Raw genomic sequence first — 14,295 nt, forward strand, 5'->3', positions numbered from 1 at the left:
ATAGAAATCGCGACAGGCTTTAAAACAAGGCTGAGGTTAGGATAGGAGTAGGGCGCTAAGCTGTTTTAGCAGCTGTGTAGCCTATTGTAGCCTGTTTAGGAAATAGCCGAGGTAGTTGCAGCACTAAAAAGAACTGCAAGGCTAAAAAAGCATCGCGAGATCTGCTATACAGTCGATTATAGTTAATTTAACCAAGTAAACCAAGCAAGTCAAGCAAGTAAGGCACGCTAACTTGACTTGCTTGGTTCGCTGTGCAGCTCTGACTTGACTTGCTTGCTTGGTATGAACCAAGCAAGTTTGAACAAGCAAGCAAGTCAACTTGCTTTTTGGCAACACTGACCACAAAGCTTGATAGCAATCCTGAAAATCCAAATTCACGTTAGCTCTGACTGTTTATAGAAGCGCGACGAGCACAGCCAGTGGGCAACATTGGCAAAATGCTCAAACAACAATTAGCTTCCAAATGTGCGTGCCTTTCACTCACCGTGCCGTAACAGATGTACGCTTCTTCATGTGCGGCTTTCTCATCCTTGGTCGGACAACGGTCTTGCCCGGTCGCCCACTGCTCAATATTCCTGCTCGCCTCCTGGAACGAGCTATGTAGATCGAATCCATAATCTTCCAGTGCAGGGTCACATTGTACGTTCTGTGGGCCAAGAAGGTCGTTCACGTATTGATCCGAGGACAGATTCGGCAGAGCCGCAGTGAGCCTGGGATTGTCAGTGCCGTTCTTGGTTTTCACGATCCTCCAATTGCATACTGGTCCAAAGGGTCATCCTGACCCCAGCTGTGAGGGGTAGTTATAGGCAATAGTATTTGCTTTACACTACAAGAGAATAGTGGGGGAAAGCTCTGTATAACCACACTAAGTGGGGAGGCTGTGAGAATAATTCTTGTCCATCTCCTAACGTGCAGAGCGCACGTTATGAGCAGATTCAGAGGCCAAGGCACGAGTGAGAGAAGCAAACATGTTGGGACTATAATCTTCCTCCTCGCTCAGCCTCTGCCATACCGTGTTACACCAGCTCAGATGTGCTCGGTGACTGCTCTGGCAAACGTCGCCAGCATCTTCGAATTAGTGTGACATACTTGATCAAGAGCTTGTCAATACATCCATAAGCCTTCTACTTGTCACAAAGCAAACCAGGACGATGCACATGCCATCTGTCGTTCTTGTCGCTCTCGCGAGCGTTGGCTTCGTTAATGCCTAGGGCTCTTTGGCAAGCTGGCACCCGGCTGGGCCTGGAGAATGTACGTTCAGATCCAATCGCCTCTGCTTGACCTGTCAAGTATAATGCTGACTCCATTTAGCACGAGGCCCTTGTCCAATGCTTAACACGCTAGCAAACCACGGGTTCTTGCCTCGCGAAGGTCGCAACTTCACGCTGCCCGTCGTCAAGCACGCTCTTGCAACAAGTCTCAATATCAGCGCCGATATCTCAGAACTACTGTACAACTTCGCGCTCACGACGAACCCGGGTCCGAACGCTATGACCTGGGGCCTCGACACGTTAGGCAACCACAACGTCTTGGAGCATGATGCCAGTCTGAGGTGAGTTCTGCCCTTCGTTACGCCGTCCCCAGGGTCGTCGGCCGACTTGAGGGCCGGTTTTCTAGAACGCATAACTAATGCGATGTCATGATCTAGTCGCTCGGACAAGTTCTTAACTGACGATGCCGTCTCCTTCAACGCTACCGTGTATAACCAGACTCGCGCCTACTGGACCGGAGACCTTATCAGCATTCAAATGGCCGCCAATGCGCGCCTCGGCCGCATGATCGACTCGGTGAAGTACAACCCCAGGTTCGCTCTGTCGGAATTAGCCGCAGCCTTCAGTGCAGGCGAAGGTGCCGGATACATGCTCGTGTTCGGCAACAAGACAGAAAAGACTGCGAGGCGAGATCTCGTAGATTGCTTCTTCGGTAAGTGTCGCATTCTTGAAGTTGGTTAGACCGGCGATGATTATCGAACAGTGAGTGAGCGCTTGCCGACGGAGCTGGACTGGACGACCCCCAATGAGGTGATCAGCCTTGCCGATCTCTTTGGCTTCTCTGACGATATCTATGCCGCGACTTCATACGACACTTTGGAGACGAAGGCGGCGGTGATGCGCAGGAACGGTATGGCGGGAAGGGTCTTCTAGCGTCTTGCGCAGCGGTTGATGGGACATCACGACGAACAAGAGCGAGGACCTCTTTCGCAATAGAGGGTGTAGTGAAATATGCAGCATCGGAGAGTCTGCTTATCAGAGCCTCGTACCGAATCGTATTATCCGCGTATGCGGAGACGCCCGCCTAGGTAGCTTGTATTTCAATCAGTTCACATCTCTTAGACAGTTCCGATACGATGCAACGTTAGCAAAGTCAACTGCGTGCCTTGTAAAAAGTTGATTGAGCCAGACGAATCACCATCAGCAATGCGTTGGGCTCGCCCGGGTGTCGCTACCAGATTGCGACCACCGCAGGCGACCTTTTCATACATCGTGCATAGAAAGCATCTGCGCGACTCACTCAACAGTCCTTCAGGGCGGGTATAGCATGCCATTCTCTTTTCATGTCAGTCGTCGTTCATCCCTTTGTTAGCAGAAAGGCCACATTGAAGAGTGCGACGAACGAGCTAAGACGCACGAGATAGGCATCGGACCCACCTCAGACAAGACAAGTTAGGTTGTGTGGCTACAAGACGACGGGAAAGCCTCTTATGGGAGTTGCGATCATGTAGCCGCTCTGTGTTTGTGTGAGTTATGGTAGTACTGCACAGTCGCAGCGCGGTTCAAAGCGGTTCAAAGCAACTACAAACGCGAGCACTGCTTGAGGACGCAACTTCTAGTAGCGTTGGAAGGCTCGGACGAGGGACCATAGGTCCCAGTCATGGCGGACCTACTCCACCAGCCGCAGCTAAAGACGAATTCGAGCGATGGTACATGCAATGCCCTATTGCTCATCACTCCTGTCTACGATCTATCGCCGAGCTACGATCATCCGTCGACTAACCTATCAAAGGGTGCGCCGATGGAACCCTCACCTCAGCGCATCGTAGACTGCGGCGCATTCCTAGGAGCAAACCATTGTGTTCGAGACAAGCGATGAGCAACCTCCATTGGTGTACTCCTCATATAATGCTCCTCGTCGTAGTCTGGCTCTGCTGTATGATGGCACTGAACATCTCGGCGATGCATGACGTTCCGTGCTGATAGTGTGCAACATGAGAAGAACAAGGCTAGGCCTGGGTATGGCGGTGATTGATTTTGTCGCGAGGAGTCGACGTGTATGCTGATATCGAAAGCTTCATCCTTCTCTCGCCGATCCACTGTCCTCCCAGCCGAGATCCACTCGCGCGCTCGCGCACACGCGCTATCTTGCTCGATACATCGGCCACCTAAGGACTCTCTGGTAGTCTTCAACCACATCACCCAGGCGATGGAATTGCGGCGCCTTGCTCCACATTATCTAGATTCGTGTCATCTCTCATCCCACATTATCGGGTGCAGCGTTGCCGGTAAAGTTTACGGCGGAGCTGAAGAGCCATGCTCCGAATGGGTCGCGGGGTGGGAGCTACATGACATCGCATCCTGATGCCTATGAGAACCAAGAGCACTGTTGTAGGCGATGTGAGTACGAGTGCGGAATAAAGCGTCGTGCGCCGATGGCGACGTTGCTTGATCGTTGGAGGTGGGTATAGGATCCGGTGGCCGATGTCGCGTTCCAGGCTACATCGAGCTGCTTAGGGTTACGGTTGGCGGAACACCCAGCTGATGCACAATTGGTCAAACGGCCTGCAAGGCGCCCCATCTCCGTCATCTCCTCTTTCTCTGGCACGATACCATCTCATTGTATCTGGAAGGGACACGACGACAGTTTCAACAAAACAAGGGCGATTGCGCTAGCCCAGTTGTAGCCGCCATGCGACCTGATCCGACGTCTGTCCCGAGCCAAGACCAAATGTAGTGCTGTAGTTGTCATCGCAGCCTAAGCGTTCGTGGTTGGTGGAAGGTAGATTGGGGGCGACGAAGCGGGGACAGTGGGTAAAAAAGTATCGTCCGTGGGTGGACGGCGCAATAATATGGGGCGGATGAGCTATTCAGGCAGCATGTTGTTCGATGGCCTTGGGTGGGTTCGATACGACGAGAAAACGCGTTGGTGAGGTCGCGGTCGCCCAACATGCTATTGCGCCTTGTACTCGACAGCTAACTTTGTTCCAGGGCAAGCGCATCCGTTCCGAGGCGTCACTAGTCTTCCAACACCACAGTCTGTAGCCTCGTGCTAGATCTGTGTCTTCGATCCCGGAGCAGTCCAGACCGGACCAACTTGGCTGTGGATACTCCACTGGCTATGAGAGGCGACAAGCTTTCATAGTAGAAGTGTGGCAATACGGCATCCTGTAGATGGGGCCAAATCGGATGGTCCGCTCAGTAGATGCGGCTCTAAGCAAGTCGGATACGCGACGTGGGGCGCTCTGCGGAGATACGGGCAACATCATCGACCGTCCAAACAACAATAATGTTACGACACTTGCACTCACCGCATGCGAAAGGACACGTTCAAGGACATCGTATTTGCGCCCGGCTGTCATATAACGCAGTGTTTTCAGAGCGCCGCGCTGTTTTTCAAAAGTTGCAGGGGAATGTCCCGTTGGCCCTACGTCAGTATAACCCTGCAAAAGCGGATGGTCGGATTTTAGATGTTGCAGCCAGCTTCTGATGGCTGAACTAAGATCTCAATTGCGCAATGACGCGGACGAAAATAGAGGAGCCAATATTGAATAATTTGCTCTCTTATGCCGACCTTGATAGGCAGTCTGCAGATCGAGAGTCCCCACCTCCACCTTACAGCCACAGAAAGCGCCATATAAGACCCCTACCGAACGAAACCGACAAGAGACTCTTTCCACACACGGAGCTTCGATCGACGTCTAATGGAGAAGGATCATGAGTCCGGCCGTTCTGGTCGTATTCCGCACTTCCAACGAGTATTCAACCAGGGGGTCCTCAACAACGACATCATCAACTACCCTTACAGGGGATCAGGGACTGAGAATGACCCTTTTTTGGTCACTTGGATCGATAATGACCCAGGCAACCCAATGAACTACTCGGATGCTATGAAATGGAGCATCACTATGCTTGTTGCGATCGCAACGCTGGCTGTAGCCTTTGTCTCCTCTGCATACTCTGGCGGCGTCGCTGAGATCCTGGAAGAATTCCAAATCTCACAGATTGTCGGTACATTGGGCATCTCGCTGTTTGTCCTAGGCTTCGCTATCGGACCGCTGGCATGGGCTCCATTGAGTGGTAACTATCCCGCGCTGTTTACAAGTTGTGATCGCAGGTTTCTAAGAACATCCAGAACTATACGGTCGTCAGTATCTCTTCTTCGGTACCTACATGTGTCTCACTGCCTTCAACGCTGGTGCAGCTGGCTCTCAGAACATCGAGACTCTGATCATCCTAAGATTCTTGGCTGGTTCATTTGGCTCCTCACCATTGACTAATGCTGGCGGTGTCATCGCGGACATGTTTCCTGCATCCCAGAGAGGCTTAGCTACGAGCATCTTCGCGGCTGCTCCAATGCTGGGACCTGTCATTGGGCCTATTGGTAAGTGCTCCCACTGTCCAACATTGTATTCGCAGTCCAGAATTAACACGCAACAGTTGGTGGTTTCGTCGGTCAGTCCATCGGCTGGCGATGGATCGAAGGCGTCATGGCTATCTTCACCGGTATTCTCTGGATCGTCTACACTGCCTTCATTCCGGAAACCTACGCCCCAGTGCTGCTGCGCAAGCGTGCCGTAGCCCTTTCAAAGCGAACCGGACAAGTCTACAGAAGCAAATCCGAGGTAGAGCAAGGCACCAAGTCTATCGGCTCAGCATTCAAGACCGCTCTGATTCGCCCGTGGCTCCTACTATTTCTCGAACCGATCGTTCTCCTCCTATCCATATACATGGCCGTCGTCTACGGGACGCTGTACATGCTCTTCGGCGCTTTCCCCATCGTCTATCAGCAAGGCCGCGGCTGGTCGCAAGGAATTGGTGGTCTCGCATTCTTGGGTGTGGCAGTAGGCATGATTGCAGCCACCATCTACTCGATATGGGACAACAAACGTTACAACAAAGCCATTGAAGCTTCGCCATCAGGCGTCGCCGCGCCCGAAGCTCGACTTCCACCTGCACTTCTTGGCTCTGTCATAATGCCCATCGGCCTTTTCTGGTTTGCCTGGACCAATGGACCGAACATTCACTGGATCGTCAGCATCATAGCTAGCGTGCCGTTCGGCTTCAGTATGGTGCTCGTCTTCCTTTCGATCATGAACTACCTTATCGATGCGTACCTCATCTACGCCGCATCCGCTCTTGCTGCTAACTCGGTGCTGCGGTCCCTGTTCGGTGCTGCATTCCCGCTTTTCACCTCCGACATGTATAAGAGTCTGGGTATACATTGGGCTTCTTCAGTTCCGGCATTTCTGGCGTTAGCTTGTGTGCCTTTTCCTTTCCTGTTCTACAAGTATGGTGCTGCGATCCGTCAACGCTGTAGGTATGCTGCGGAGGCTGCGGAGTTCCTGGAGAAGATGCAGCTGAAGAACTAAAATTAAGGTTGGAAAGCGGGTGTAGCACGCTTCCCATAGCACCGAGGTACCGCTCGAGCGAATTCCATCATTGGTCTCTATGTGGGGTCCAACATGGCCCGATTTTAACGATTTATTCTTTTTTTTTAGATCCTAGACCTTACTAACTAAGCCGCTGCTGTTTCAGCATCCTTAGGAACCTGATTTATAAGATATCTTAATTTTTCACACATGGCTTGGAGCTGATCTGGCAGACTAGGAGCAACTTTTGCAGCTTCAACAGGGTCTTCAGGCATTTGTGCGTTCGTTACGTCCAGACGCGCTTGCATTAACCAAGCGCCCGTTCTTGGTTCTGCATACCATCTGAACGCATTCAGATAGGTCCCGAGAGATACATCAAGGTAGTCTCTAGGTTCTTCGGGATGGGGTACAACGCTGCAGAGTGCGTTCTTGACTTTCTCATCGTCATAAGTCGCTTCGACGTGGGCGATGAGAGCGGCGCTGAAGACTTGTTGACAGTAGCGCACTGATTGTAGCGTGATGTGTTTGCCACTAAAGACCGGTACGGGTTCAAGCTTTGCTAGACCATCGGCAGTGCAATCGATGTACAGTGTATCAGGCACTGGTGTGTACGTGCCCTTTTCCAGTGTCACTTCGGTTGCACCGATGCGTACAACTCGTCCCTGACGTATGATCTTTCCAACTCTCTTAATTCGATCAATCTCGGGGAGTGAGATGGTAGCACACTTGAACATAGTTGGCCACACATTCTCATCAACTCTCAGCATCTTTCCGCAAGCCTCGAGCCGCAGGAACAAATCTTCCAGAGACGAGGCGTTCATGGTCTCAGCATCGGCTCTGTCCGGGCCTTGGGAAGAATTCGCTCGGGACCACGAAGGTTGCAACGTACTGCGTTCCAAAAACCATGAGTCACGGGGCATAATCCACGATACGTCCTTTGGATCAATCCCGTTCGCTAGTAGCCATAGACAAGCGTCGACTCCAGTTTTTCCAGCTCCAACCACAGTATAACCGCGGTAGGGTCGGGAAAGATATGCCAATCCATTGGGTGTAACCAGGTGCACGTCTTCCGCTACCTCATAAGCCGGTGGTCTCATGGCGGGTACCTTGACTTTCATAAATGTAGCGTCGACAATGCGCGTATCTGCTCCGACCCGGATGGTCTTGTTTGTGATGATAGATCGGAATTCCCCCTCGCCCTTGTACTCGTGCATTGGATAGTACTCGACTCGTTCAGTTGGAAGAAAAGTCTGTTGCATGACTTTGCTGAAATATGAACATACTTCGTCACCCGTTGCTAACTCAGACAGGCCCTTGTTTAAGCCAACTTTGTCGATCGTTTTCTCGCCGAGGGGTCGAGAGTTGACGCCATAAAATGCGGATGGCTGATGGAGGGTAACAAAAGGATAAGCAATCGTCCAATGGCCTCCTGGCCGAGAGTAGCGATCGACTATAGCTACTGTAGCCTTCGTGTCCGTGACCAGAGTATCGACAAAGGCCATGCCCATGGCTCCAGCTCCAATCACAAGATAGTCGGGGCATATTGTGGTAGTCATGTTCCTAGGTAGATTGTCGTCTCGTCGTTTAAGTTGTGTGGTGATGGGTGAAGAGCGATGGAGAAGTTTCAACGACGATGCAAATCATATATATGTATATTCCTACTTGTTGCGCTTTTCTGTTGTGCCATATTCTATGTGTAGCTCCACTCATTCCATACTTGGTTTCTCTTGGCGCCGCTTCTATCCTTGCTAGTCGTCTAGGCTTCGGCTGCTCAAGACGTCCACGAGCCGAGGACTTGCATGCTTCGGCTCGGTACACGCGTGACAAGGCTGGGCGCAACACATCATGATGCCTTGTGATATGAGTGGATACAAGGATTTATAGTGGTTTCAGTGCATCTATCGCTGCAGGCGCGTTTGGTTCGGGCTAGATTTGACACGCGTCAAAATATCGTCAAAATATCGTGCACCGAGCTTTCGATTCCTCCGGACGTTAATGGTAGGGTCCAATACAGATTACTATACTAGTCCCGCAATCTGTGGTAATCGGAGGATCTGTTCAGCTGTGCGAGACGATGTTGACTAATCATGGACCGATGCAGCCACTGACCCATTCGCCGATCGCCAATCCCTCTTTCTTAACTGCCTCCCTCCTCGATCTCGACGCCGGGTCCAAGTATGGTTTCTCTCCAACCGACATCGCTCGTACCCCCACACGATGTCCAATGCCACCAAAATCGTACGTTGCGCTATTATACGTGCATTGGTTGTCCCAAATAGCCATATCGTTAATATTATTCCAATGCCATCGCATCTAAAGATCATGATTATCCTTGAGAATGCTATTGATATAGGAGAGAAGCATGTCAGACTCCTCAGGCGTAACGTCGTTGTAGTAACCAACTCCTACACCAGCGGCATAGAAGCTTTTCCAGCTTGTTATAGGGTGGGTACGTACCGCAGGATGGACAGCGAAAAGCTCCTCACCTATGTTCTCTGGGTGTCCACGCTGCGTTGTATAAAAGAAGGCACCATTTGCCTTAGCTGGTGCGTTAAATTCTGCGCGGTGGAATGTGAAGTTGAGCGTTTCGAGGAACTTTTGGAAGGGTTCTGAAATACGATCGTACATCTCGTAACCAGATGCTCAACATGTGTCTCCGCCTGTAGGGGGAAGCAAATTTAGGCGTAAGGCAGTGTAATCTGATGGCACCTTTTCCCATGTAATATCAGAATGCCATAAGTCAGACGACTGCTTTTTGTCGGATCGCGTAGAATCCACTCGTTTATCAGTGTACAGTTCCTTGAAGACATCAGAGTTGACCGACATATTCTCGTCGTCTTTTGAAATGCCAGGAACTTTGAATCTGGAGTGCAGGACTGGGTGAATATGCACGCCTGATTCAGAGGGTTTGCTGGAGAGTTCGCCCAGGCGTTGCACAAGGCGCTTCTGAAGTTCGGGAGTAAGATTGTCTTGCTTGCGCAAGAAAACTACACCACGCGCAGCGACTGTAGAGAGAGGTAATTAGTACGAGGTGCATGTATGCCCAATCGAACATCGAAACATACTGATATAGACCAGTTCTCTCAGAAGCTCATCAGCATTAGGATTTTCCATCAACTCCACTACATTAAGTGTAGGATACTCGCGACCAATAACGGGAGTCGAATCAAAGTACTCAAAATGGTCAAGGACACCAGATGGTTCTAGTGGGTTCTTCATGATCTAAATCTTAATTCTAGACGCTTGAGTGTTGAAAGGATAGTCAACTGGGACGGGCGCCATATTGGTAGGTAGATATTTGATGAGTAAGCTTTCACAACGAAAGTGCAAGGTAGATAGTGGTGGTGAATTAATGAGCCTAGATAGTCTGTATCTCGTATAGGTATCTGCCTTTAGATGCAGCGGGCAGATGTCAAACGCTGCCGCAAATTGGCTCTCGGCCCAAGCGTTAGCGCATGGTACTGCTTAGACAAGGTCACAGGTCCCCATATACTGTCTGCTAAATACCACTCGGTCCGAGCGTGATGCACTTTGCCTAGATTGAATATTGTTGTCTAAATCGCTAGACCTTGTCGGCCGGAGAGAATACAACTGTGTGCTTATGACCCATTCGGTGGGGAAGGACTTGGTCCTCACAGATCTCTCACAAGACATTCTGGATTCCTCAATCTACTAAGTGACAAAATGTCTGTCAACGCGCTGTGTGGGGTTGCACTAATAACAGGCGCTGCTATAGGTCAGTTATTGCCCTGCTTGCAGGACCTCTAAGGTCCTGATAGATAGGACGAAAGCGTGAAATGTGGTTAGTCGAATCAGTAACGCCTCCTATTAGCCTAACTGTGATCACCGTAATTACGGAGGATAGAGATAAGGGTCACATAACGAACACTAAAGTTTAACTTAACCACAACACTATAATGCAATTAACAAAACCGCGCGACGCAGCCGCACGCCCTCCGCAGGAGCGTCTAGAGGAAAGACCCAAGCGGAACGTTAGAGCGAAGCGATACATCTCAGCAGCTCGGGATGAAAGTTAGGACTGAAGGACGTTCTAGCCACAGCACGTTCAGCTAGGCATGCTGAAGGGTGTTTCAAGTCGTATTCTGTAAAGTTGAAAGGATAGTCCCTGCTATACTTAAGAGGCGCCAAGCTAGCAACACGGGCCTCACTAAACCACCGGTGCCAATGATCCCGTCGACTTATGATGGGGTGTGGGAATAGCCACCTTAATGCGTACACGGCGTACAGCTGACCGCTCCACGAGAATGTAAGCATCCTAAAACGTAAGCTGTTTTGGCAGTATCAATCCGGTTGAACTAACCAAACAGCCACGCAAAATTGGCTGTCTTCCATACCAAGGCACTTCCATCATGACTGCACCTAAAAAGGTGTCGCTAATGACTGCTAGTCACGTGGAACTGCTTGTAGCATGATTCACTCGCCCCATATTTGCCTCAAACGGCCGGTACTCGTGAGGTAGTGGTATATTATGTTTGTGAAGTCAGTGGACGTTATGCTGGATGGCGTCGGAGATCGCATGGACTGTTGTAGGTGATGCGCGCTAATACGGGGTGCGGCACGAAGCGCTCTGCGCTGGTGGCAAAGGGGGGGTAGTTTATGTGTCGTGCCGTGCCCGTGCCCGTGCCGCCTGGGCATTTCAGTCAAAGTCAGGTTGGCACCACATGCAACAATCATCATCACTGCAAAACATTTCCGCTGGGTGATTTATGTAGGTATGCAATGTATTCCTCATACAGTACGTGCAGGCAGAATCGCCTTGCGGACCCAGCTCCTTTTCTAGCAGTAGATCGCGTACATGGACCCTGCCAGCGATAACTCAAAGCAACGACGAGCGACTTTCAGCTTCCGAGATCCCAAGGTGACCTGAATAAAGCCACTCCACCTCAACAAGCTTGGACTTCGCGAGGGGTGCAAGGCTGCCGAGGAAGGCCTACAACCTTGTCGTACAGGTACATAGCAAGCAACGTTATCAGAGCTGATCCGAAGAATTTAAGCCACCACATTAGCCTCGCGCTCTCTACTCCTGTTCCCACATCATTATGTCCCAGTCTGTGATATTTCTCTTTTGCCGAGTGCTGCGATGCGAAGTCGGCGTCCTTTTTGTTGCGCGAGCGAGGTTCTGCACGTTGTGGGTTTCGGTTGGTAGACATTTGGATAGCTTTTTGGTAGCCATTTGGAGGGTGTCTGGAGGCAAGAGAAGGTACGTGACTTGAGAACTGCTGTTATGGTCGGGACGCCCCTTGTGTACGGTTTTGACAGTGATTTGAAGGAGACACGCATGAAGACGAATTCCGTGTGTGCAGTGTATGCGAAGTTCGTCTGCAGTGCCCATCCCGTACCGTGGCATAGGGTCACGTCGTCATCGCTGCAAAATTACGCAACCACTCAATCAGTCTGCCAAGAGCTCCACTAAGTTCTGTTACTCCTCTCCTTAATCTCTCGGGTCGAGCCATGCCAAGTATGAAGAAGGCCATGTACCCGGCTTGGCCCCCTACCCACCAAATGAGCTTCCATTGGTTCCTTAATAAGGCTATCACCCCATGAAGGCGAAGGGACAGCGCATGTTTTGGCTAAGGTTCAACTAATAGACGCAGCCGAACCTTCTTGGGAAGATCTGAATGGTCAAGCCGAAGTAGGGGTGCCTCTTTCTAAGACATAGCGACGTTCGAGCCGTTCCATGCTCTAAGATCTAAACAGCTAGCCGAAAAGCAGCCCGAAGATGACCAAGAAACAGCTGTCCAAGAAGAGATTCGAGTCACATCGCTCAGTTCTGTTGCGCGATCATAAGCGACGGGCGATGTATCGAACCACGATCTGCACTCCACGGGGTAAACAAGACTGTTGTCAACTGCGCCGCCTGCAACATGATGCTATAGTATCAATCCAACGTCATACTTGACTTACTACTGTAGTACGGTTACATAGCACTCTCTTGATATGTGTCTCTGCTACATCCACTTAACCGCCATGTGCATACTTCCAACCTTGCAGAAGCAAGGAACAGCCTAACAAGTCAACTATAGTCGCGATTGAAAACCCCATGACATGTTCAACTCTCACGATTCACCAACTCTCTCGGAAATTCAACTAAGGCGCTAAAGCGCTGGAACGAAGTCCAGTATGAGGTACCTAACCCTACCGCCAAGTAATCAGCTTGAGGTGGATAATAACAGACTGCTCTAGCCTAAAAGCGTACCCAAAGCAATCCGTAAGGACTTTGCACCACCACCTATATTACCCAAGGCTTGGTGCCGTCACTGTACATTCATGCAGGACACGAATCGAGACAACGCCAATTATTGCTACTGCCAACACGCGCTTGGTCTATCATCACTTCGTCATGAATGTGACATCTGCTGTCTCTCAGTACCAGATCAAGTCATTGACTCCACGTCACTGGCTGCGCGCATGACTAGCGAAGCCCAAAGGGAATGCTCGCGTTACATCGTCTGAAGATTAGGAGCCGGAAGACTGTTGGCTGACTCTATTTGCATGGACGGCGAGATCGGACCCAAGCTCGAGGTGAGAGACACTTGAAAGACGGATAGGGCTCGACCAGAGGAAGCATCACACACCTCCTTGCACCCGTTCTAGCATTCATTGTGGCATCAATGAACTTGTTCAGACTTACCAACTTCACGACTGCTCAAAATGTTCTACAAACATTAAGCAACCCTGTTAGCAGCTTTGTTACCACTAGCAAGCACGTATCAAGTCACGTTCTATGCTGGCTTCGATTGTAATGGCTAGAGAATTGAAACCCGACAACAGACATGCCAACAAGCAAGTTTTTTGATTGACTTAATTGATTCTTAATCAAAAGCTCAATTAAGTCAAGATCAATTCGCCTATAGCGTTTTTCTAATTAAAAACAAATTAAAGCCCTCTTTTTAATTAAATTAATTAATTAGATTAATTAGGTACTAATACTAGGGCGATTTCTAAGGTAGTTAATAAGGTTACTAGGTAGTAGATAATATCAATAGGGTAACATATTAGTAGTGTTAAGTTTTAATTAGTAAGCAATCTTCTAATCTAACTAGCTTACTCTGCGACGTAGTATTGTGGTAGAGAATCTAGGGGAACTGCAGATCTGAAGGGCTATCGGGCTTAGAGATAACACAGAGAGTAGAAAAGGGACAGGAATGTCTGAACCCCGTTCAGACAACAAACACTACACATACAACACACACAATATACTCTACTTACTTGCATCGAGCACACGTTCCGATAGAGAACTACTAAAACACTCCACTACAGTATTAACATTTATTATTAGCCTATATCTTATATTAGCGCCTATTGTTGTTATCTCTAAGGCTCCTTACGCGCTATTACTATCTGTTATGCCTCTAAAGGCCTTTAAACGCGCTGCTAATTGCGCTGCTGCGTTAAATAAACGCGTTAAAGTTAACAACAACTCTTAATTGCAGTCTAAGCTGCCTGTACAAACCTTACTACGTGTCACGGTAACCACCGTGGTTCCCTTGACACTGAACGCGCTACAGAATCCGAGTGCTCCGCCAAGCACCAGGATTCTGCTGATTAGCCGGCCGGGCCTAGCGCCATGCGCACGGCCCCCATCGATAACTTCTCACCGCCTGTACATGCTGATTCTGTTTCCTTACGCAACGTCTTGTATTACACCAGATATCGTACGTAGCCACAACTAACGCTTCTAGTAAGCTCTT

The 14,295-nt window shown here is 49.9% G+C and overlaps 4 protein-coding genes across 4 annotated transcripts; 2 read left to right on the forward strand and 2 right to left on the reverse strand.

The window, feature by feature from the left end:
- Nucleotides 1-1,151: 1,151 nt before the first annotated feature.
- ALTATR162_LOCUS12062 (uncharacterized protein) lies at nucleotides 1,152-2,144 on the forward strand (the record flags this gene model as incomplete). Its single annotated transcript, XM_043319707.1, has 5 exons — nucleotides 1,152-1,166; nucleotides 1,212-1,251; nucleotides 1,312-1,552; nucleotides 1,649-1,923; nucleotides 1,975-2,144. The coding sequence occupies 5 exons, from the start codon at nucleotides 1,152-1,154 to the stop codon at nucleotides 2,142-2,144; spliced, it is 741 nt and encodes a 246-aa protein (XP_043175642.1).
- A 2,771-nt stretch (nucleotides 2,145-4,915) lies between these two features.
- On the forward strand, nucleotides 4,916-6,583 carry ALTATR162_LOCUS12063 (uncharacterized protein; the record flags this gene model as incomplete). The annotated part of the gene is made up of 3 exons (XM_043319708.1): nucleotides 4,916-5,291; nucleotides 5,347-5,463; nucleotides 5,652-6,583. The coding sequence occupies 3 exons, from the start codon at nucleotides 4,916-4,918 to the stop codon at nucleotides 6,581-6,583; spliced, it is 1,425 nt and encodes a 474-aa protein (XP_043175643.1).
- A 146-nt stretch (nucleotides 6,584-6,729) lies between these two features.
- Nucleotides 6,730-8,139, reverse strand: ALTATR162_LOCUS12064 (uncharacterized protein; the record flags this gene model as incomplete). Its single annotated transcript, XM_043319709.1, has 1 exon — nucleotides 6,730-8,139. One exon carries the CDS (start codon nucleotides 8,137-8,139, stop codon nucleotides 6,730-6,732), a length of 1,410 nt encoding a protein of 469 aa, XP_043175644.1.
- Nucleotides 8,140-9,226: 1,087 nt separating this feature from the next.
- ALTATR162_LOCUS12065 (uncharacterized protein) lies at nucleotides 9,227-9,802 on the reverse strand (the record flags this gene model as incomplete). The annotated part of the gene is made up of 2 exons (XM_043319710.1): nucleotides 9,227-9,588; nucleotides 9,649-9,802. 2 exons carry the CDS (start codon nucleotides 9,800-9,802, stop codon nucleotides 9,227-9,229), a joined length of 516 nt encoding a protein of 171 aa, XP_043175645.1.
- Nucleotides 9,803-14,295: the final 4,493 nt, after the last annotated feature.

This window comes from Alternaria atra, assembly GCF_907166805.1.
Source record: "Alternaria atra isolate CS162 genome assembly, contig: 37, whole genome shotgun sequence".
NCBI lineage: Eukaryota > Fungi > Ascomycota > Dothideomycetes > Pleosporales > Pleosporaceae > Alternaria > Alternaria atra.